Source organism: Scyliorhinus canicula, chromosome 22, assembly GCF_902713615.1.
Source record: "Scyliorhinus canicula chromosome 22, sScyCan1.1, whole genome shotgun sequence".
Taxonomy (NCBI): Eukaryota; Metazoa; Chordata; class Chondrichthyes; order Carcharhiniformes; family Scyliorhinidae; genus Scyliorhinus; species Scyliorhinus canicula.
In genome coordinates, this window is record NC_052167.1 from 3,318,187 (window position 1) to 3,340,291 (window position 22,105).

General features: G+C 48.7%; 1 protein-coding gene across 3 annotated transcripts in view; it reads left to right on the forward strand.

Annotated features, from left to right (window-relative positions):
- Nucleotides 1-22,105, forward strand: part of ascc1 (activating signal cointegrator 1 complex subunit 1) — a 68,139-nt gene that overhangs the window by 12,466 nt on the left and 33,568 nt on the right. For all 3 annotated transcript variants that reach the window (XM_038783263.1, XM_038783262.1, XM_038783264.1), the window contains 4 exons: nt 389-488; nt 6,414-6,511; nt 12,580-12,758; nt 17,415-17,551. In XM_038783263.1, coding sequence (XP_038639191.1) covers nt 389-488; nt 6,414-6,511; nt 12,580-12,758; nt 17,415-17,551 — 514 coding nt within the window. The remainder of the gene's footprint in view (nt 1-388; nt 489-6,413; nt 6,512-12,579; nt 12,759-17,414; nt 17,552-22,105) is intronic.

Below are 22,105 nucleotides of genomic sequence, written 5' to 3' on the forward strand. Positions count from 1 at the left end.
ATAGGTTTTTGATTAATAAGGGGATCAGGGGTTATGAGGAGAAGGCAGGAGAATGGGGATGAGAAAATATCAGCCTTGAATGAATGGCGGAGCAGAATCGATGGGCTGAGTGGCCTAATTCTGCTCCTATGTGTTATGGTCTTATTTCCAACCCATTCTTCATTTCCTGTTGGACTTACCATACTCCAGAACTGACGTAAACTACCATACCTTGACTAAGGTATCCCATTGTACCAGAGATAGAACAATCATCACTTATGTTTCCTTACGTAGCCTTTAACCGGCCTGATTTGGACTCTTCTATGCACTTGTGTTGCTGCACCTCAACTGTGAATCGGCGCTCCAAGGTGCAACAGTGCTGTTAACGATTTCTCCTCTTCTTCTGCAGGAGTTGTAGACTATATGGATGAGCCTTGTGACTCTCTACTTATAGAGCAGACGGACCGAGGCTACCGCTGTGCCATGGCTGTGCCCAGCGCTCTTTACAAGTGAGTTGTCACTGTTTGGGATTTACAAGCATGTTTCTGTTTGCCCTAGACTAAACCATGTCCTTTCCCCACATCCCAGTCACACAGTAGGGCCATAAAGATCCTAACAAACTGTTTGACTTGGAGCCTGGTCAATCTTGGCTGGTGCCTTAAACGGATCAGTCATGGTCACATTGAATGGTGGAGCAGACTCGATGGGCCGAATGGCCTACTTCTATTCCTCTATCTTATGGTCTTAAACAGCTGGTCTTAAACAATAGTTTTCAATCTATCGCACAAAATAGGCAGTGCATTTAGCACTGAATTCCCACGTAATTTATTTATATGTGGCATGCTTTGATATTCAAGGTACGAGTTGGCTGATTACAAAGGGAAACTGTACCTTTCTCTCTCTATCAGATTTAGGGATGGAACGGTACACTGAAATCTGTACCCAAAATATAAATCCAGTTTTGTTTTCTCTTTTCAGGGCCCTGTTTGTGAGCTACTGAACTTCATTGTAGATCTGGGGATGTTAGCAATTAGTTTCTAACTGATCTAAAAAATATTCTCACTGACCCTCAACATGAACAATGAAAATGTTCTTAGAGTCATCGAGTCATAGATATTTACAGCATGGAAACAGGCCCTTCGGCCCAGCTTGTCCATGCCGCCCAGTTTCTATCCCTAAGCTAGTCCCACTTGCCCGCATTTGGCCCAAAACCCTCTATACCCACCCTGCCCATGTAACTAACTGTTTTTTAAAGGTAAAGAATTGGACCCGCCTCTACCACTGCCTCTGGCAGCTTGTTCCAGATGCTCACCACCCTGTGTGTGAAAAAATGTCCCCCCTGGTCTCTTTTATATCTCTCCCCTCTCACCTTAAACCTATGCCCTATAGTTCTAGACTCCTCTACCTTTGGGAAAAGATGTTGACGATCTAATTTAATTTGTCGGCAAAATATTAAAGATAGCTTTCAGCCAAGGCCAGTTCGAGACTGTTTGTGTTTTCCAGTGTTGCCATAGGGTGGCAGTGCACTATTCAATGTACAGCTTTCACCATTTGATATATTCAGATTCCCCAAGATATTTCGTTGGGGGTGGGCGGGCTGTTGGAACTGAATAGGAGTTAAGAAAAGAGCTGAAGAAATAAAACACGAAAACACTGGATAAGACGCAGTTCAAATGTTGTGGACAATCCTGGGCACCTCACTGGGTATAGAGGACATTTTCCAGGATGTTGGGGGGGGGATTGGAAAAGTAAGGACTGTTATCCTTGAAATGGAGAAGATTGAGATGTACCTACCTACTCGAGATGTTCAAGATGAGGGGATTTGATGGAGCAGGTGGAGGAAAAGTGTTCCCTTTGGCAAATGGGGCCATACATTCAAAATCATTAGTGAAAGATCTAGAGGAAAGATAAGAATTTTTGGGAGCTGGAATGCTCAACCTGCGAAGTGGTAAAAATTAATTCCATCAATCATTTTAAAAGGGAGTTTATTGAGGATGAGTGACTGTCAGGGGTGACGCAGGAATGTGGGATGGGCCATCACTGCTCTTTCTAACAACCAGTACAGGCACCATAGGCCTAGTGGCCTCCCTTTGTGCTGTACATTTCTATTGTTCCTTGAGGTGACCAGATTTTATGGAGAGGTTTGAAGACAACGAATGACATAGCAAAGGCTTCAGGGAGAGAATTCCTGTGAATGAGGGTGTGATAATGACTGACGGTGTTCCTATCGGTGTTGGTATTGGAGGGGAGAGATAATGTTTGCTGTCCGTTAGAGGGGAGGTACAGTGGTTAGCACTGATGCCTCACAGAGCCAGAAACCCAGGTTCGATTCCAGCCTTGGTTTACTGTGTGGAGTCTGCACGTTCTCCCCGTGTCTGCATGGGATTTCTCCGGGTGCTCTGGTTTCCTCTAAAGCTGTGCACCTTGGGTGGATTGGCCCTGCTATATTGCCCTCCTGTGTAAAGATTTGCAGGTTAGGTGGGGTTACTGGGATAGGGCAGGGGAGTGGGTCTAGGCTGGGTAGTCTTTCGGAGGGTCGGTGCAGACTCAGTGGGCCGCATGGCCTCCTTCTGCACTGTGGGGATTCTGTGGGACTTAGCTGCTTAAAACCCCTTCTCTGGCAGTCGCTCAGGCTCGAGGATGACTTTCTTCCTCTCTGGGGGGTGTGTTGGGTCTGCCATGGCTGAATAGACCAATCCTGGAGCTGCAGACTCTGCCATAGGTGGGTTAGGTGGTGATCAATGAGTCAGGTGGGTGCGACGCTCTGGATTCTGCACGCTCTGACGGATGCCTTCCACGCGTTCCACTCGACATGCAAGATGATTGGCGCCTTCGAGGATGCTTCTTCTCCACTGTGCGTACTCGAGGGCAAGCGATTTGTTGGTGGGGATGTTGCATTTAGGGAAGTTTTCAGGATGTCCGGATAGAGTTTCCCCTGCCCTCCTAATGATCGCTTGACATTGCAGAGCTCAAAGTAGAGCACTTACTTAGCGAGTTTATTGGGCATGGAGCCATGGGATGGGGCATGTGACCAGTGCCTCGATACTGGAGATATTGGCCTGGGAGAGGACGCTCACATTGGTACACCTATCCTGCCAGTGGCTTTGCAGGATTCTGCGGAGGCAGCGTTGGTGATATGTCTCCAGGTGTCTGCTGTGCATTGTCCATCTTTCTGATGCAAACAGGAGGGTGGGGACCACGGCTGCTCTGTAGGCCATGAGCTTGATGCTGGATTTGAGATCTTGGTCATCGAACACTGTGTTCCTCAGGAGTCCGAAGGCCGTGTTGGCTCAATGGAGTCGATGCTGGATTTCATCATTGATGTCTTCTCGCACCAAGGTATGGGAAATGGACAATGTTGTCCCTTCCAGATGTTTAGTCTGAGGCCTAGTCTCTCAAATGCCTTGGTGAATGCGTCAACGCTGGTTTGTAGTTCGGTCTCTGAGTGTGTGACACAGAAACGTCACCTGTGTCCAGCAACTCGGACAGAAATTGGGGTGGTTTTGTCCCTGGCCTGGATGGGTGGAGTGTTGCAGCGAGGAAGATGGAGAAGAGCATTGGTGCGATGAAGCAGCCCTGCTTGACCCTAGGTTACACTCGGATCGGGTTTGTGGTGGATCTGTTGCTGAGGATCACAGCTTACATGTCATCGTGGAACAGGCGGAGAATGGTGATGAATCTCCTGATCATTCTCGTCAAACCAGTCCTGGTGTTTCCTGGTCGAGAGACCGAGCGTCTCCTCTCAGCTGCTGACTGTGGTGGATTTTAGGGCAGACCAGGAGCTGTGGGAGCTCTCCGGCTCTGGCTCTCTGATCGTCGCCAGGTTCGCTGTGAGGCACCAGGCTGAGCAGCTCTTTCTTCTCGGGGTCTTGATTCCAGCGACAGCGAGCCTCCTGCGGCCGAGTTTCTTCTGCCTGTGTCGGTTTGGGGCCAGATTGATGGAGGTGGGCGAGCGGATCAGTCGGTGGTCAGTCCAGCAGTGTCGTCGGCTCCAGTCGTGATGCGGACATCTTTGCGGTCCCTCACTCGGATGATGGTGTCGTCTATTAAGTGCCAGTGCTTGGAGCGGGGGTCTTGCCACAGGTCTTGTGCCTGTCTCTCTGGCAGAACAGGGTGTTCGTGATGACCAGGTCATGTTCGAGGCATTTCGTCAGGAGGAGGACTCCATTGGTGTTTGCTTTCCCTACGTCTTCCCTGCCTAACACGCCTTTCCAAAGGTTTGCGTCCTTCCTGATTCTGGGCATTGAAGTCGCCGAGGAGAATCGGGTTGTTTACCTTTGGATGCAGGACAGCCATTGGTCGAGGCTGGAGTAGAATGTCTCTTCTGCCTCGTCCAATGCATCTCGGGTTATGGGCGTAGGCGCTGATGGCTGCGATGATAATAATAATCGCTTATTGTCACAAGTAGGCTTCAATGAAGTTACTGTGAAAAGCCCCCAGTCACCACATTCCGGCGCCTGTTCAGGGAGGCCGGTACGGGAATTGAACCCGTGCTGCTGCCTTGTTCTGCATTACAAGCCAGCTGTTTAGCCCAGTGTACTAAACCACTGCTGGTGGGCCAGTGTGAGCTGTAAGGTGATGAGGTCCTCACTTACCTGCAGGGGATTTATTGAGATGTCTGTCAAATTTTTTTTTTTTTTTTTACAGCGAAGTCAGACCCGTAGAGATGGCGTTCCCTTACAGAAGAAGGTATCCACCGCCTTGTTCTTTAAGCTGGCCTTCTCCTGCCAGTCGTGTCATTGCTCAGGGAGGCCACGTCAGTGTTGTAGCACCAGTGTTCCTGGGTTATGATGACGGTGCGACATTCGATTCTGTCACTGTTGGGGTTATCCATTGGGGCCCTGACATTCCAGATCCTGAAATTCATTTGGGTGTGTGTGATGGGGTTGGAGCTGGAAGATGCCTGTTTGCGAATTGTTTTAACGTGGAGTGGTCGTTGCACACCAACCACCGGACGGTCCCAGCGGAGCGAGGTCCGGTGGCAGGGGACTCTGCGACGACTGGAGACCAGGCTCTGCCGTAGGGCAGGGGACTAACAAACACTGATCGTCCACCAGTCAGCTTATAAACTCACAGCAAGACAAGAAACATTTTTTTGAAAGCTGATTTAATCCAGCAGGTCCTTACCCACTTTGACTGAAATGCTGAGTGATCCATTTGCGAGAGACTGGAAACTGATCCTTCCCAAATTTATATTTAGCATTGAACAGTTTTAAATAGAAGATGCAAGTTAAGTGTTAGATTGGTGAGGTTACCTGTACAAACTGAGCACAGCCTCCTTACATTTCAGCAGTGGGTAAACATCAACTCCTCTCATTTCTAGACAAGTACGGGTTATTACAAGTTAGTTCTCTTCAATGGAAGTGGAGCGGCTTTATAAAGAAGTCAAAATTTCCTTCACTAAACCAACAATTGTTTAAGTTTCTAAAGTGAGGTTGATTTGCCGGATAAAATCCATCATTTTTCTTTTTAAATTTATTTACATTCATTTTTTCCAATGAAAATGAAATGAAATGAAAAAATGAAATGAAGGGGCAATTTAGCGTGGCCAATCCACCAGGGATAGCAGGGACGATAGTGACGTTTAAGGGGCACCTTGACAAATACATGAATAGGATGGGAATAGAGGGATACGGACCCCGGAAGTGTAGAACATTTTAGTTTAGACGGGCAACATGGTCGGCGCAGGCTTGGAGGGCCGAAGGGCCTGTTCCTGTGCTGTACTTTTCTTTGTTCTTTGTACCCTGCACATCTTTGGATTGTGGGGGCGAAACCCACATAAACACGGGGAGAATGTGTAAACTCCACGCGGACAGTGACCCAGAGCCGGGATTGACCCGGGACCTTGGTGCCGTGAGGCTGCAGGGCTAACCCACTGCGCCACCGTGCTGCCCTGCTAAAATCCATCATAAATGGTTAACATTATGTATTATTTTCTTTTCTTTGGTATGTTTGGGTGTGCCCTTCTCTTCTGGGGCTGGTTTAGCTCACTCGGCTAAATCGCTGGCTTTGAAAGCAGGCCAGCAGCACGGTTCGATTCCCGTACCAGCATCCCCGAACAGGCGCCGGAATGTGGTAACTAGGGGCTTTTCACAGTAACTTAATTGAAGCCTACTCGTGACAAGCAATTTTCTTTTTTTCTTCGTATATATGTGTATATATATATATATATATATATATATATGGTTCTTATCCTGTGTACATAACGGTAAATATACCTTGTTCAAAAACCCAATAAAAAACATTTATAAAAAAAATAAATAGTTAACATGTGTCACTTCCAGAAAGGCGAACTCTTGATATTTACCTTGTCCAAGGATTAATGGCTTCAAAAAACATTTTGACAGTTTAATTCGTTCCACGAGCAAGGGTGTCCTCACCTGACCATGAAATACATTCAGCGTGATGAAAATATAGTTTTCCTTTTTCCACAGATACATAATCGGGAAGAAAGGGGAGACTAAACGGAGACTGGAGACTGAAACACGAACTTCCATAACAATCCCTAAACTTGGAATGGAGGGAGAAATCGGTGAGCTTGGTGTCCAAAGGGAATCTTTTATTAGTGCATGAAATGTTTGTTCGCGGTAAGCTTCTGTTTCTGTACACTGTCCTGTGCCTGCGTACAGCAAGACCTGGACAACATTTGGGCTTGGGCTGATAAATGACAAATAACATGGACTTCCGGTGGCGGCTATGAAGGAGTAATTCGCACATTTGGTGGCTCCTGCTCGGGTCGGACTTTTGGACCTTTTCCCCCGATTTTCTACCAGACTTTAACTGTAAAACTGAAGACAGAGGCAATTGTGTACTGAATTCCCACATCGGTGCATGGAGAGAAGGACTGGAAGTGCTCGTAAAGGCAGAAACAGAAAGACAGAGAAGGCTTGGGCTGAAGCTGCAGCAGGAGACAGCATGGCAAAGGACCGAATCTCTGGTTTGTCGACCCAGCGGTCAATGGAGCAGCTGATGCAAGTCATTCAGGAAGGCTTGAGCGGCTGGAGCTTAGATTGGACGCCCACGATCGGGCGATCCAGACGGTGGAGAAGACGCTGGCTGAGCAGGAGGAACATCAAACAACGGTGAAGTTGGAGGTGGGGATGCTGAGAGACCAGCAGAAGAAGCTCCTGGAGAAGGTGGAGGACCTAGAGAATAGGTCCCACCGGCAGAACTTGAAAATTGTTTTGCTCCCGGGGGGGTCTGAAGGAGCAGGCGCTGGGACATATATCGCAGATAGGTTTGAGTAGCTGCTAGGGGATGGGACATTCTCCCGACCCTTGGAGGTGGACAGGGCTCACCAAGCACTCGCGAGGAAGCCGCGAATGGGAGACCCCTCGAGGGCAATGGTGGTGAGACGCCATAGGTACTTGGATAAGGAGCGCTTTCTACAGTGGGCCAAGCAGACACGGAGCTGTAAGTGGGACAATAGTATCCTGCGGGTTTACCAAGACCTGAGTGTGGAGGTGGCCAGGAGAAGAGCGGGCTTCAACCAGATTAGGTCAGTCCTTTTTAATAAAAAGGTGAAGTTCGGACTGTTGGATCCGACCCGTCTCTGGGTCATGTACGAAGAACAGCACTTTTATTTCGAGTCGGCTGAGGACACGCTGGACTTTGTGAAAAGGAAAGGACTGGTGGTGGACTGAGAACTTTTGAACTTTGCTGCAGCGTTCATAGTTTTTTTTTCTCTTTTGGTTTCTCTTTTTGGTTAGCTCACTCGGCTAAATCGCTGGCTTTTCAAGCAGGCCAGCAGCACGGTTCGATTCCCGTACCAGCCTCCCCGGGCAGGCACCGGAATGTGGCGACTAGGGGCTTTTCACAGTAACTTCATTGAAGCCTACTCGTGACAATAAGCAATTTTCATTTCATTTCATTTCTGTTCTTTTTTTAAAAAGTTTTTCGTTTTGTGGAAGCTGTTTGTAATGCCTTCTGTATTGATTTGGGACCAGTGGCAGAGCTGAGTGAGTTAAGGTTTTCATTTGCACTGTTGGGGCTGGCGGTGCGCTTGTTTAGATTTTGGTGTTTTTCTGTTGGGAACTGTGTGGGGATAACGGGGGAAATTTCAGCTGCGGTGGTCTGGGATGCACTGAAGGCGGTGGTTAGAGGGGAGCTGATCTCGATACGGGCACACAGGGAGAAGGTAGATAGGGCAAAGACGGACCGACTGATTAAGGAGATACTACAGATCGATAGGAGGTATGCTGAGACCCCAGAGGCAGGGCTTTTAAGAGAACGGCGGAGGCTACAGGCGGAGTTTGGCTGTTAACCACAGGGAGGGCGGTGGAGCAGCAGAGAAAGGCGAGTGGGGGGAACCTATGAGTGTGGAGAGAAGGCCAGCAGAATGCTTGCACAGCAGCTTAGAAAGAGGGAGGCAGCCAGAGAGATAGGGAAAGTAAATGACGGAGATGGGAACCTGGTTGGAGAATCAGTGGGGTGAATAAGGCGTTTAGGTATTTCTACAGTAGGCTGTATAGGTCAAAACCCCCAACGGGGCCGGAGGGAATGAGGCACTTCTTGGGGGGGGCTGAATTTCCCAAAGTGGACGGGGAGCTGGTAGAAGGGCTGGGGGCCCCGATCGGGTTGGAAGAGATAGTGGAGGGTCTGAAGGCCATACAGGCGGGTAAAGCCCCGGGGCTGGACGGGTACCCAGTGGAGTTTTATAAAAGGTTCTCTGGGATATTGGGGCCGGTGTTGATGAGGATGTTCAATGAGGATAGGGAGAGAGGGGTGCTGCCCCCAGCAATGTCACAGGTCACGATTTCACTGATTCTGAAGCGGGACAAGAACCCGGAACTGTGTGGGTACTACAGGCCGATATCCCTGATCAATGTGGATGCCAAATTGCTGGCCAAAATTTTGTCCTCAAGGATTGAGGATTGTGTTCCGGACGTTATTGGTGAGGACCAGACGGGGTGTTAAGGGTAGGCAGTTGGTGGCCAATGTAAGAAGGCTGTTAAATATGATCATGATGCCCCCGGAAGGTAGGGAGGTGGAGGTAGTGATCGCAATGGATGCAGAAAAGACTTTTGATCGGGTGGAATGGGATTATCTGTGGGAGGTACTGGGACGGTTCGGATTTGGGCGGGGCTTTATTGACTGGGTCAGGTTACTGTATCAGGCTCCTGTGGCAAGTGTACGGACGAAAAGGGCAACATCGGACTATTTTAGACTGCACCGGGGGACCAGACAGGGATGCCCTCTCCCCACTGTTGTTTGCGCTAGTTATAGAGCCGTTGGCAATTGCTCTGAGAGCCTCAAGGGGCTGGAGGGGGCTAGTCTGGGGTGGGGGGGGAGCACAGAGTCTCGCTCTATGCAGACGACCTGCTTCTGTATGTATCGGACCCATTAGAGGGGATGGAAGAAATCATGAGGATTCGAGGGGAATTTGGCTGGTTTTCGGGGTATAAGCTAAATATGGGGAAAAGTGAAATGTTTGCGATCCAGGCAAGGGGATAGGAGAGGCGATTGGGGGAGCTGCCGTTTAGATTAGTAGGGGAATGCTTTAGGAACCTAGGCATTCAGGTGGTGCGGGAATGGGACCGGCTGCATAAATTTAATCTGGCCCGGCTAGTAGACGAAATGAAGGACGATTTTCGGAGGTGGGACGCGCTCCCGTTGACATTAGCTGGGAGGGTGCAGACGGTGAAGATGATGGTCCTCCAAAGATTCCTGTTTGTGTTTCAATGTCTCTCCATCTTTATTCCGCGGTTCTTTTTAAAACGGGTCAACAAAGTGATCTCTGGTTTTGATTGGGCGGGCAAGACCCTGCGGGTAAGGACAGTAATGCTTGAGCGGAGTCGGGGAGAGGGCGTGCTGGCGCTGCAAAATTTTAGTAACTGTTACTGGGCTGCGAATATAGCCATGATCAGGAAGTGGGTGGTGGGGGAGGGGTCGGCATGGGAGCGTATGGAGGCGGCTTCGTGCAAGGGGGCGTTGGTAGTCTGGGGGCGTTGGTAACTGCGTCTCTGCCGTTCCCACCAGCACAGTACTTCACCAGTCCTGTGGTGATGGCGACCCTGAGAGTTTGGGGGCAATGGAGGAGACATGTGGGAGCAGAGGGAGCATCGGTCTGGTCCCCAATCTGTAATAATCACCGGTTTGCCCCGGGAAGTATGGCAGTGGGGTTCCGGATATGGCGGAGAGCAGGGATTGAGAGGATGGGGGATATGTTTATAGAGGGGAGCTTTCCGAGTATGAGGGCGCTGGAGGAGAAGTTTGGGTTGGCGAGGGGAAACAAATTCAGGTATCTGCAGGTGCGGGACTTCCTACGTAAACAGGTGTCAACCTTCCCGCTCCTACCGCTAAGGGGGATTCGGGACAGGGTAATTTCCAGAGGGTGGGGAGGAGAAGGGAGCGTCTCTGACATTTACACGGAACTTATGGGGTCAGAGGAGACGCAGATCGAGGAGCTGAAGCGCAAGTGGGAGGAGAGATAGAGGATGGTCCATGGGTGGATACGTTGAGTAGAGTCAACGCGTCCGCAACATTTGCCAGGCTCAGCCTAATACAATTTAAGGTCGTTCATCGGGCTCACATGACAGTGGCCCGGATAAGCAGATTCTTTGGGGTGGAAGACAGGTGTGCAAAATGTGCGGGAGGACCAGCGAACCATGTCCACATGTTCTGGACATGTCCGAAGCTTAGGGGATTCTGGCAGGGGTTTGCAGATGTCATGTCCACGGTGTTAAAAACAAGGGTGGCGCTGAGTCCAGAGGTGGCGATTTTCAGGATGTCGGTAGACCCGGGAATCCGGGAGGAGAAATAGGCAGACGTTCTGGCCTTTGCTTCCCTGGTAACCCGGAGACGGATACTATTAGCTTGGAGGGACTCAAAGCCCCCGAAGTCGGAGACCTGGCTATCGGACATGGCTAGCTTTCTCTGTTTGGAGAAAATCAAGTTCGCCTTGAGAGGGTCAATGTTAGGGTTCACCCGGAGGTGGCAGCCGTTCGTTGACTTCATCGTGGAAAATTAATCGTCAGCAGAAGGTGGGGGGGGGGGGGGTTTAGTTTAGCTTAGAGTAGGGGGTTAATAAAGGTGGGACCTGTAAGGGAGGGAGACGGCATTTGCACTATGTTTATAGATTCATGTACATTGTTTATTTTGTTGTTGCTATAATACCAAAAATACTTCAATAAAATGTTTATTTAAAAGGTGGTAACCGTTTGTCGACTTCTTCGCAGAAAATTAATCGTCATGGTGGGGGGGGGGGTTAGTTTAGCTTAGAGTAGGGGGTTAATAAAGGTGGGATCTGGGTCACTGTCCGTGTGGAGTTTGCACATTCTCCCCGTGTCTGCGTGGGTTTCACCCCCACAACCCAAAGATGTGCAGGGTAGGCGGATTGGCCACGCTAAATTGCCCCTTAATTGGAAAAAATAATTGGGTATTCTAAATTTTTAAAAAATAAATAAATAAAGGTGGGACCTGTAAGGGAGGAAGACGGGTTTTGCACTATGTTTATAGTTTCATGTACATTGTTTATTGTGTTGTTGTCATAATGCCAAAAAATACCGCAATAAAATGTGTATTTAAAAAAAAACATTTGTGCCACACATGTTCCAGGAAATGAGCATCTCCCAACAAGAGAAAGCCTGACCTCCTCCCCTTGATGTTCACTGGCATTGCTATTGTTGAATCTCCCACCCTGGGCATTCTAGAGGTCATCATTGACCAGACATTTTTTGAACCAGCCGTCTAAATGCAAAAGTAGATCGGCGGCTGTGCGTTCTGCAAGTGAGGCTCCGCCGCTGTAACGGCTCTGTGGGTGTATCTGCACCACACAGACAGCAGTGGTTCAAGAAGGCGACTCCCCACCACCTCCTCAGGGCCAACCCTAGGCAATAAATATCAACCCTGCCAATGACACCCACATCCTGTGAATGAGTTTTAAAAGGTGACTCCCGAGTGTTATTTTGGATTCAGAGAGTCGATCTGTATTGTGAGGTATGGGTATTAATACCACTGTGGAAGTAACCCGTGTTGTCCAAGATTATTTCTCCTCTGTAGTGTTGATGCATTCCCAAAGACTTACGCACATAGTCTAGGCTCCTCTGAAGTATCTTTAACCTTCAGGTCAAACGGTAAATTGAGGCCTTGCTTCGAGTGTTTTTAGGAGGTTTCTTTTATTAATAAATTTAGAGTACCCAATTCATTTTTTTTTCCAATTAAGGGGCAATTTAGCATGGCCAATCCACCTACCCCGCACATCTTTGGGTTGTGGGGGCGAAGCCCACGCAAACACGGGGAGAATGTGCAAACTCCACACACAGTTTTTTAGCAGGTTTTGACGATCTTGTGTCACTATTCAATTTCTTTCAACGCTGGTTATCAATCCTCACCCACCCAATACCAAAAACGAAACCCTGGTCATTTAATGCATTTAAGTGAGATTTTCAATGCAAGGTTTTTAACGTGGCGAGTGCTGTTGAGATTGAATTGGGCAATCAATTGGAAAATGGACAGGCCACACTAATGCATCCACTGCAATTGAGACTCGGGGTTGGGATACTCAACGCAATGCAGAGACATCTCTATGCTATAACTGAGCAGAGAATGCTTCATGGTTCTAGTAGGAGATACTGAATTTCAGCCTTTCCTTGTTTCCAGTCATCACAGGGCAGCAGCGAGCAGGCGTCGCGTCAGCACAGACCAGGGTCGAGGTGATGTTGGAGAGTTTCCGCAGGAAGCAGCCCTTCACCCATTTCCTGTCCTTCGCCGTCAATCACCCCACGATTCAGGAACAGTTTGCGAAGTTTAAAGAGCGGGTGTTGGACGAGTGCTCCCAGGTACGTTACCGAGGCTGGGGACAAAGTATTGCGGTACCTCCAATCCCAGGTGAGTTGGGTTGAGGAAAGGACATGGGCTTGATGAACCAGGCTGATCTCTTCAAGAAATAGATATTCCTGGTAGGCTCCACAGCCATCCATTTGAATACCAGGTGGCTGAAGGTACTTTAAAAAGAACCAGCATCGACACTGATCGCAGGATTTCCTGCACTGATTCATAGCCGACAAAGTACTTTGAAGCAAAAGCAAAATGCTGGAAATTTGAAATAAAAACAGAAAATGTTGGAGTCACTCGGCAGGTCAGGCAGCATCTGTGGAAACAAAAACATAATTAACGTTTGGGTCTACAAGCTTTCAACGTTACATTCCAGTATTTGCGGTATTTAGTTTGCACATTCTCCCCGTGTCTGCGTGGGTTTCGCCCCCACAACCCAAAAATATGCAGAGTAGGTGGATTGGCCACGCTAAATTGCCCCTTAATTGGAAAAAATAATTGGGTAATCTAAATTAAAAAAATAAGTATTTGCGGTATTTTGCGTTTGTCACTACTGCGGTAAAGGAAATGTGGCCACAAATGTGCGCAGCAAGCCCCCAAAAACAGCACACTCATGATTAGAAGGAAAGCCAGCCATTGACCAGGGGCATGAAACAAGAAGGTAACAATTTCCCTGGAGGGGGTGCAGAGGAGATTCACCAGGATGTTTCCTGGGATGGAACATTTCAATTATGAAGAGAGGTTGGATCGGCTTGGGTTGGAGCAGAGAAGACTGAGGGGGGCGACCTGATTGAGGTGTGTAAGATTCTGAGGGGCATGGGCAGGTTGGATAGGGAGCAGCTGGTCCCCTTAGTTGAAGGGTCAGTCACTAGGGGGCACAAGTTCAAGGTGAGGGGCGGGAGGTTTAGGGGGGTTTTGAGGAAAAGCTTGTTTTTACTCACAGGGTGGCGACGGTCTGGAACGCACTGTCTTGGAGGGTGGTAGAGGTGGGCTGCCGCACATCCTTTAAAAAGTACCTGGATAAGCACTTGCCACGTCATAACATTCAAGGCTATGGGCCAAGTGCTGGCAAATGGGATTAGGTATGCAGGTCAGGTGTTTTTTTGCATGTCGGTGCAGGCTCGATGGGCCAAAGGGCCTCTTCTGCAGAGATTCTCTGACCCCAATAGTCTGGAAATCTGCATTAGCTGATATAGGCACGAGGGTTTTTCAGAGGTGGGCTTGGAGATAATTAAACGTGGCAGCCATTTTCCAAACTACTCGTGAGCCACACCAGGGGCAATCTGTCAGTATGGCCAATTAACAACAGGCTATGACACAATTATACTGAAGCATATCGAGAGAGACATGAACATTTTGTACGCCGGCATCAAATATGCAAATTATTACAAACGATCAAAGTTTTCATTGATCAAAAGAGCAATGTAGCTAATTAGGTCAAGGCACTGATCCAGTTCGATCCTTTGATTCTGCCGAAATAATGTAATCTTTATGAAGCATGCACTGCAAACTCCTCCACGGTTTGCAAAATTGATTTGGACATGCCCCGAGGCCGTTCCATTGATGCCATGCCAGCCAAATTCACAAGAGGCCCGCATCTTATGTTGTGCCGACAGAAATGATCAGGGCTACCGCGCTCGAGGTCCCATTGCAGGCTGGTGCTCCTTGTGTCAGCATCCTAATTGCAAGTCCAAACTTGTATCACAAATGCTGAATGAAGAAAACCAGGGCACTTTGGAGGAACAAGCAACATCCACGGCAAACTGGGCCCTTGGCAGGTCCTTAAGAAGGTCTCTGAGGGGGTCCGGAGTGTTTGACTTGCACCTACCTCATTGCAAATTTTATTTTACTGACGTTATTTTTCTTGAACTAATGCGTTTCTGCAGCACGAACATGGTTTTAATATCCGGCTAGCTGAAACCATATTTCAGAAATGAAGACAGTAGTGCATCAATATTTCAAAGAGGCCATTACGCAGCAATGTTCGGGAAACATTGATCTAAAGAGGTGATTGGGATCAGTGGCAAAATAATTGCAACGCATTCACTGAATGAGGAAAGAGAGCAAACTTCAAAAATACCGCTGTTTTTTGGGAAGGAATTCTGTGTTTTAATTTGACCTCTTGGGGATAGACAAATGGGCTCTCGCTTGCTTTTTCTTCCTCTCTCTTTGTTTCTGTTTCCTGGTCTTCCATCACCTCTGCAAATCTCTCTCCCCCCCCCCCATCCCCCTCCCCACCCGCAAACCTCTCTTTTCCATCTCCTTTTGTCTTGTAATAATTTTTATTATCGTCACAAAAGTTCAGTTTTGTCTGGGCCAGACCCACTCTTACCCATTGAAGTAGGTTTTCCTCCACGCGGCTCACATTAGCACTGCAATGAAGTTACTGTGAAAAACCCCTCGTCGCCACATTCCGGCGCCTGTTCGGGTACACTGAGGGAGAATTCAGAATATCCAATTCACCTAACATGAAAGTCTTTCAGGACTTTTGGGAGGACACGGGAGAACCCGGAGGAAACACACGGGGAGAAGGTGCAGACTCCGCACAGTGACCCAAGCCAGGAATATGTTCTCACAGTTTAAATCCATCCAAAGCAGGAAAAGATGTGGCATTTCCTTATTGGTTCAAACATTGTGGCTCTCGATAGCTAGGCCTGGACTATTGTAAATAACCGTCTGCTCTGGGATCTGGTGATTGGCTAAATGGCAGAATCTCCTGGAGGCTTGCTTCACTGTTCTATTCTATTGCTGTTGCTGCCGCAATAAGCTTTACAGCCCACACTCCATGTACACTATGGATGGACAACTGATTTTAAAAAAAGGTTTCTCATACTTCCTGTATCATTGACTGGACATTAATTTTTTTTAGTCAGTTAATTGATTACTTCACTACCTCACAAAGCCCATTAACACTCTGGGTCACTGTCCGTGTGGAGTTTGCACATTCTCCCCTTGCCTGCATGGGTCTCACCCCTCACAACCCAAAGATGTGTAGGGTAGGTGGATTGGCCACGTAAAATTGCCCCTTTAATTGGGAAAAAAAAAACAAAGGCCATTAACCATCAGTATTAATACTGGGCACTGATGAAGAACTCGGTGTTAACGTTACGTTAATTGTATTATTACGGGTAGGGATAAGCAAATGGAGGGTATTGACTGATTAAGTATCTTGAGCACATATAAAGAAGGACTGCTTGCCATGGCATTCTGGCCCTTATTGTGGGGGGGGGGGGGGGGTCTCGCTGCATGATCGTCCCCCTTTTCCACTGGGAATACGGTGTGGAGGGTGTTGCATGCATCAGGCCCGTGCAACAAAAGACTAAGTTGTTTTGTGGATTCCCAGGTCACTCGTCTTTCCCGCCACCTTGAGGAGTCCATGTTTCACCTTTACATAGTTTTTGTGAGGTTGCGACCCCCTTTTTAATTCATTGAGGGGCCGCTGCTCAGGTTCTGGCTGCTGCACTTCAGCTCCTGATCTTTGGCCACCTGGTGCGGTGGATGGCAGGCAGCATGGAGGACCTCCAGGTAAGCCTGTTCCCGGACCTGACCGCTAACAGGTCCAGGCAGCAGGCGGTTGAGGGGGCATTCGGCCTGACTACCCTCTCACGCGGCTACATTTGCATCCAGGTGTCCTGGAGAGGGAGCACTCGGTGTCCATTGGCACGCCTGAACCCCACCATGACCAATGGATGCTGCTGGGGCTGAAGTGCATCACCAACCTCAGGAATGACATCTCAAATCAATTTGATCGGTTTTGCTTTGCAGTTTTGTTTTAGTTGCTGTGCCCTTTGAGGGGGCTGCTTACTTGATCATTTGTCCATTTGTTTTAATTGATATTTTTCAGTTGAGTATAATGAAGGACTGCGAAGCACTGAGTGTGTTAGTAAATAGGAGGCAGGCACAAATAACGCTGCAGTCCAAAAATAAAAGCACTATCAAGGAAAGGATTAGCGCCTACTTTCAAACATCTGACTTGGGATGTAATCATCACTCTGAATTGAATTAATTTGGACAGCATGGTGGCACAGTGGTTAGCACTGCTTCCTCACGCGCCGAGGTCCCAGGTTTGATCCCTGCTCTGGGTCACTGTCCGTGTGGAGTTTGCACATTCTCCCCGTGTTTGCGTGGGTTTCGCCCCCCACGACCCAAAGATGTGCAAGCTAGGTGGATTGGTCATGCTAAATTGCCCCTTGATTGGAAAAAAAATGAATTGAGTACTCTAAATTTATTAAAAAATAAATTTTTAAAAAAAGAATTGAATGAAGTCAACCCATGAGTTTCACGATGCAGTTAGTAATTTGTACACAGGAGCTTTCTTCAAGAGAAAGACTTGCATTTATGTAGCGCCTCCCACACCTGGACATCCCAAGCCTTTTACAGCAAATAATGTACTTTTGAAGAATGGTCACTGATGTCATGTGGGGAAGGGGGTGAGATTGCAGCAACGTTCCAGATAACAATAACAGCTCAACCTGACTCTGCCATTGGCAGCACCTTCTGAAACATTGATCCACTTTCTGCTTTGTAATCGTTCCTAGATGCCGGCTATTGCCTATGCGGCAGACCTCAGTCCCTCCTTCCTAGTTTGTATCCTTGCCCAGAGGGATGGAACAACGCGACAATTCAGCTTCTTGTTTTTTTTGTCCCTTTTTCTCTTCCAGGACCGAGGGATTGACGGCAGTATTTTCCAGAACCCAGCGAAGCTCCACCTGACAATCGGAACGCTTGTTCTGCTTAATGAGCAAGAGGTCACCAAAGCCTGTGAACTGCTGCAGAAATGCAAAGAGAGCTTCATCAAGTGAGTAAAGCCCCAGTCGTGTCCAGCAACTGGCTGCTGCTCTTCCATTCAAATGGTGTTCCTCAGCTTGCTGCCGTGTTACAACAGAGATCTACCACTGGGGGGGGGGTTATTCCTAAAGCCAGTATACAGTGGGAGGGATGTTTTGAAAGCAAAGATGTACTCGGCTCCTGCGAAAGATTAAATTTAGCACGTACGTGTTTGGAGGGGCAAAAATCATTTGGTCAGTCAGCTTGCACAGATCTCTAAGGAAGCCTTCTGACAGTTGTCTTCTCTTCTGCCCCTTCTCCACTCTAACCGTCAAGGCAAGAAAGGTTTACGTAAGTCACCCAAAGCGCAGGTGCACATTTCTGAAATTTATTTAATCTGCATCTCATCCCTTCAGCAAAGTAACGCGAGGTTCCTTGTCATTGTCAGCCCGAGCTTTAACATTGTTCACCTACTCAGGGTCCCTCCTGCAGCTCTTCACAGGAGAACTGCATATTGTTATTATTATTTTTTCACAAATGATTCTGTGGAGTCACAAATATTTAGAAGCAGGGCCCTCAGCGTCTGTCTGTCACAAGTGGCCTGATCTAGTCACCACTAGATGTCATTAAATGTTTGATTAAGCTCTGCACTACACCACCCTGTGACTTCAGCAATTCCTTGTCATACTTCCAGGAGGCACAGAGTGAAAGGACAAACTGGTTTATTTTAAACTGAAAATAAAGCCACTCCCACGGCAGTGCACAAAACAAATGTCCCAGCCCAGGATTATCGGGAACGGCCGCTCTGCGCCTGGGAGCGACTTTTAAAGGTCCCGCTAATGTGCCCTAACAACCGTGGGAACCCAGATTCTACAAAGCACATGGGGAGATCAATCAGCGATTTCTCCGGGTCCCCGTGAGGGTTATTGTAATGAACTCCAATTGGCTTTATTGGTTGGCCAATTGGAGTATGAGCTCCCTCAATGATAGCTCATTGAGGGGGCCCATATAATCACCTGTGTAGGCCCGTCTTAAGTTGACTGGACTGCTAGCAGCACTGTTTGTAGCTGCTCCTGTAATATCGTTATTGTAAATAAATATTGGTGTGGTGACAGAACTCCTGCCTCCCGTGGATTACTACAGTGGCAACGAGGATGGGATCTCCTTTTCCCAAATTTAACGGGGAAAGTGGAGAAACAACAGGAGGTCCAACGCAGGGGGCATGATAATAGTCGGCAGCAGAGACATTTCCAGGTGGGGGCACCGGTTTGGGTCAAGAATTATGGGAATGGACCAACGTGGGTCAAAGGCACGGTAGAGTCCCAAACAGGGCCCATATCCTATGAGGTTTCAATAGGAGGTAATGTGCTGAAGAAACACCTAGACCAAATAAGGGCAGCGGAACCACACCTGGAGGCAGGCGAAGCAGGACCGCCTCAAGCTGGGATAGCCCAGACGGAAAGGATACCCACACCCCAGCCCCGAGCAATTTCTCCAGACCCCGTCATCCAGTCATCAGAGTCAGAGATGGACACACTCGACGAGGCTGCCGCGACACCTCTCCCCGAGGAGGAGGACGAACAACTTCCAAGGAGGTCGTCAAGGAAAAGACGAGCACCTATAAGGTACACCCCGCCCACTTCAGAGAACGACCCGGCGGACGACACAGAGGTGACAGACCCAGACATGAGGAGCAGGAAGAAGCTCAGAGGAATGCCAGCTGGCAGGAATTCCTCGGACCTTGGGGGGGAGGGGTGTAATGAACTCCAATTGGCTTTATTGGTTGGCCAATTGGAGTATGAGCTCCCTCAATGATAGCTCATTGAGGGGGCCCATATAATCACCTGTGTAGGCTTTGTGAGCCAGTCTTAAGTTGACTGGACTGCTAGCAGCACTGTTTGTAGCTGCTCCTGTAATATCGTTATTGTAAATAAATATTGGTGTGGTGACGGAACTCCTGCCTCCCGTGGATTGCTACAGTTATCACATCACTCCCGCATCAAGTCCGAATCATCCCCTCACTCGCACAGTGATGAGGCATCTTTACCGCTCGGCACAAGGCTTCGAGTTGGCAGCAGATGGAACCGGATCCAGGGGGAGGTGAAGTGGTTTGGAGATCGCCACTTCCTTGTTAAACGCTGAAGGGCCACAGCCGGAGGTTCATCGTTAATGCTGATCTCGAGCAGGGAATCAATCTCTTCGGTCTCCATTTCGGATTCCGAATCTTCATTGTGGGAGGGGAACGACTCTCGTGTCCCCCATAGGCTGAGCCCCCTTGCCCGAGGTAGTCTCAACGAGTGTTAAGGACATGGTCTCTGCTGAAATTGTCGTCGCTGGAGTACGTTCCCTGCTTCTCAGGTGGTCCAGGTGTTTTTTCACGGCCTTCCCTTGGATGTTGAGTTTGGAAGAAACCAGTCTTTCCCAGCGAGACTGCTTGGCATCCAATGGGAACCATCTCCAAGGTTCCGCACATAGACAGCACCTCCTGTTCTGAAGATCCTTCCAGGTCTTCTGGTGTCATAGTTCCTTTTTTTGGGTCTCCTGTTTTGACTCCACCTCCCCTCCCAAGTTGGGAAATAGCAACCGAGTCTGGTGCGCCACATGGTTCTATAGTCAAAGAGGAACCAATCCAATTCCGCATCCAGGAAACCAGCCGGCTGTTTCTTCAATCTGCTTTTCAATGTTTGAACTGCTGTTTGGCCAGGCCAATAGACGATGAATAGTACGCCGGCACGGCACCGTTCGGATGTGTTCAATGCCGTTCGCCTTCATGAATGCCTGAAATTCTTCACTGGTAAAGGAGGTCCCATTGGATATGAGGATCTCTGATATGTCGTGTGTACAGAAACTTTGCCAGAGTTTCTTTATTGTGTGAGAAGTCATGGAGGACATACGTACTTGTACTTCTAACCATTTCGAAAGGTCATCGATCCCAGGAACAGGCCAGCAAAGTCCATGTGTACCTGTACCCATTGTCTACCTGGGCATTCCCATGGGGGAATTCTGGTTCTCCTGGCACAAGGAGCACAATTTCACCAGATTCTCAATGTCTGTATCGAGCACGGGCCACCAGATGTAGCTCCTTTCGAGCTTTTCCATCTTGGACACCCCGGGGTGTCCATTGCGCAGTTCCGTCAACATTGGGTGCCGACCTGGGTGGGGGGGTGGTGAATACTCGGGCCCCCACAGGATGATGCCACCTTCTACAGTCAGCTCTTGTCATTCAGTGAGAAGGGCTTCATGTCATCGAATTCTGCCACTGAGGATCATGTGGAGCAATTTTGCCAATGTGGGATCCGTCTGAGCCCACATTTCAATCTGGTTCAGGGCAAGGTATCCAGCGAGTTCTTCCAATGCCAGCAGAGGGCCCAAGCTTGTGGGCAGCAGGTGGCGACTCATGCCATCCGTATGGCAATGTGCATTCCTGGGCAATACTCGAGAAAGTATTCGCAGGCCGCTAACAATAATGCCCAACGTATAATTCAAGCCGAGGCAATGGGGGGAATCGCTTTATCCTCTTTAAAAAAGGCCAGCATGGATTTATGGGCTGTTAAGATTGTGAAATGTCTGCTGTAGATGTGGGTGGAATTTCTCCACCTCAAAAATAACAGCTTTTTCAATCTGAGAATAACATCTTACCGCATCCGAAAAGGTTATCTCGGTGCCATTGACCCATCTGGACCCTCTGGAGCCAGACTCTGCCCAAGTGTCTGGGTCCTGGTCCTCGTACAACTATGAGTGGGAGTCGGCCATCTGCTTCACAGATGTAACCGGTGTCATGATGGTCCCCATACAGTGGTTAGAGCTGTTGCTTCACAGCGCCAGGGTCCCAGGTTCAATTCCCACATAAGTCCCTGTCTGGGTGGAATCTGCGTTTTCTCCCCATGTCTGCGTGGGTTTCCTCCGGGTGCTCCTGTTTCCTCCCACAAGTCCCGAAAGACGTGCTTGTTAGGTGAATTGGACATTCTGAGTTCTCCCTCTGTGTACCTGAACAGGCGCCAGAGTGTTTCGACTCGGGACTTTTCGCAGTAACTTCATTGCAGTGTTAATGTAAGCCTACTTGTGACACTAATAAAGATTATTATTAATCTTCAACGGTTCCCCTGTGTATGTGGCCAACCCGGCTCTGGTGTTTCGCAGGTCTGAGGGCAAGATGCCCATCCGGAAATGTCAGAAGGTCTGTTCCCTGACGTTGGAGACTGCGGTATCCACCTCCATTTCTAGGGAGCAAGACTGTTCTCTTTATCAGGGCAATCTAAGAGGTGTAGCTGGAATTTAGTGGCAGCATTTCGTCTTCTAAGGGCTGTTGGATAAGGCTCGAGCCTGAGGTGGCTTTAGCTTCTGGCCTGGGCAGCACGTGTACTGCTGACTCTTGCAGCCTTGCCCGGGCCGATCCTTCGGCGAACACTTGTAGTCCTCCGGGGACTTCCTTGGTTCCTCTAGGGTTATCCGACCGTCTTTTGAGAATCCAGAATGTCCTGGCTGAATCTTGAGTTGGTGGTGGGTGAGGCACATGGAGCCTTTACTGGGAAAGTTGGACTTACCGTACGAGCGCCCACCCGTCACGGGTTTCCCGGGGTCCTCC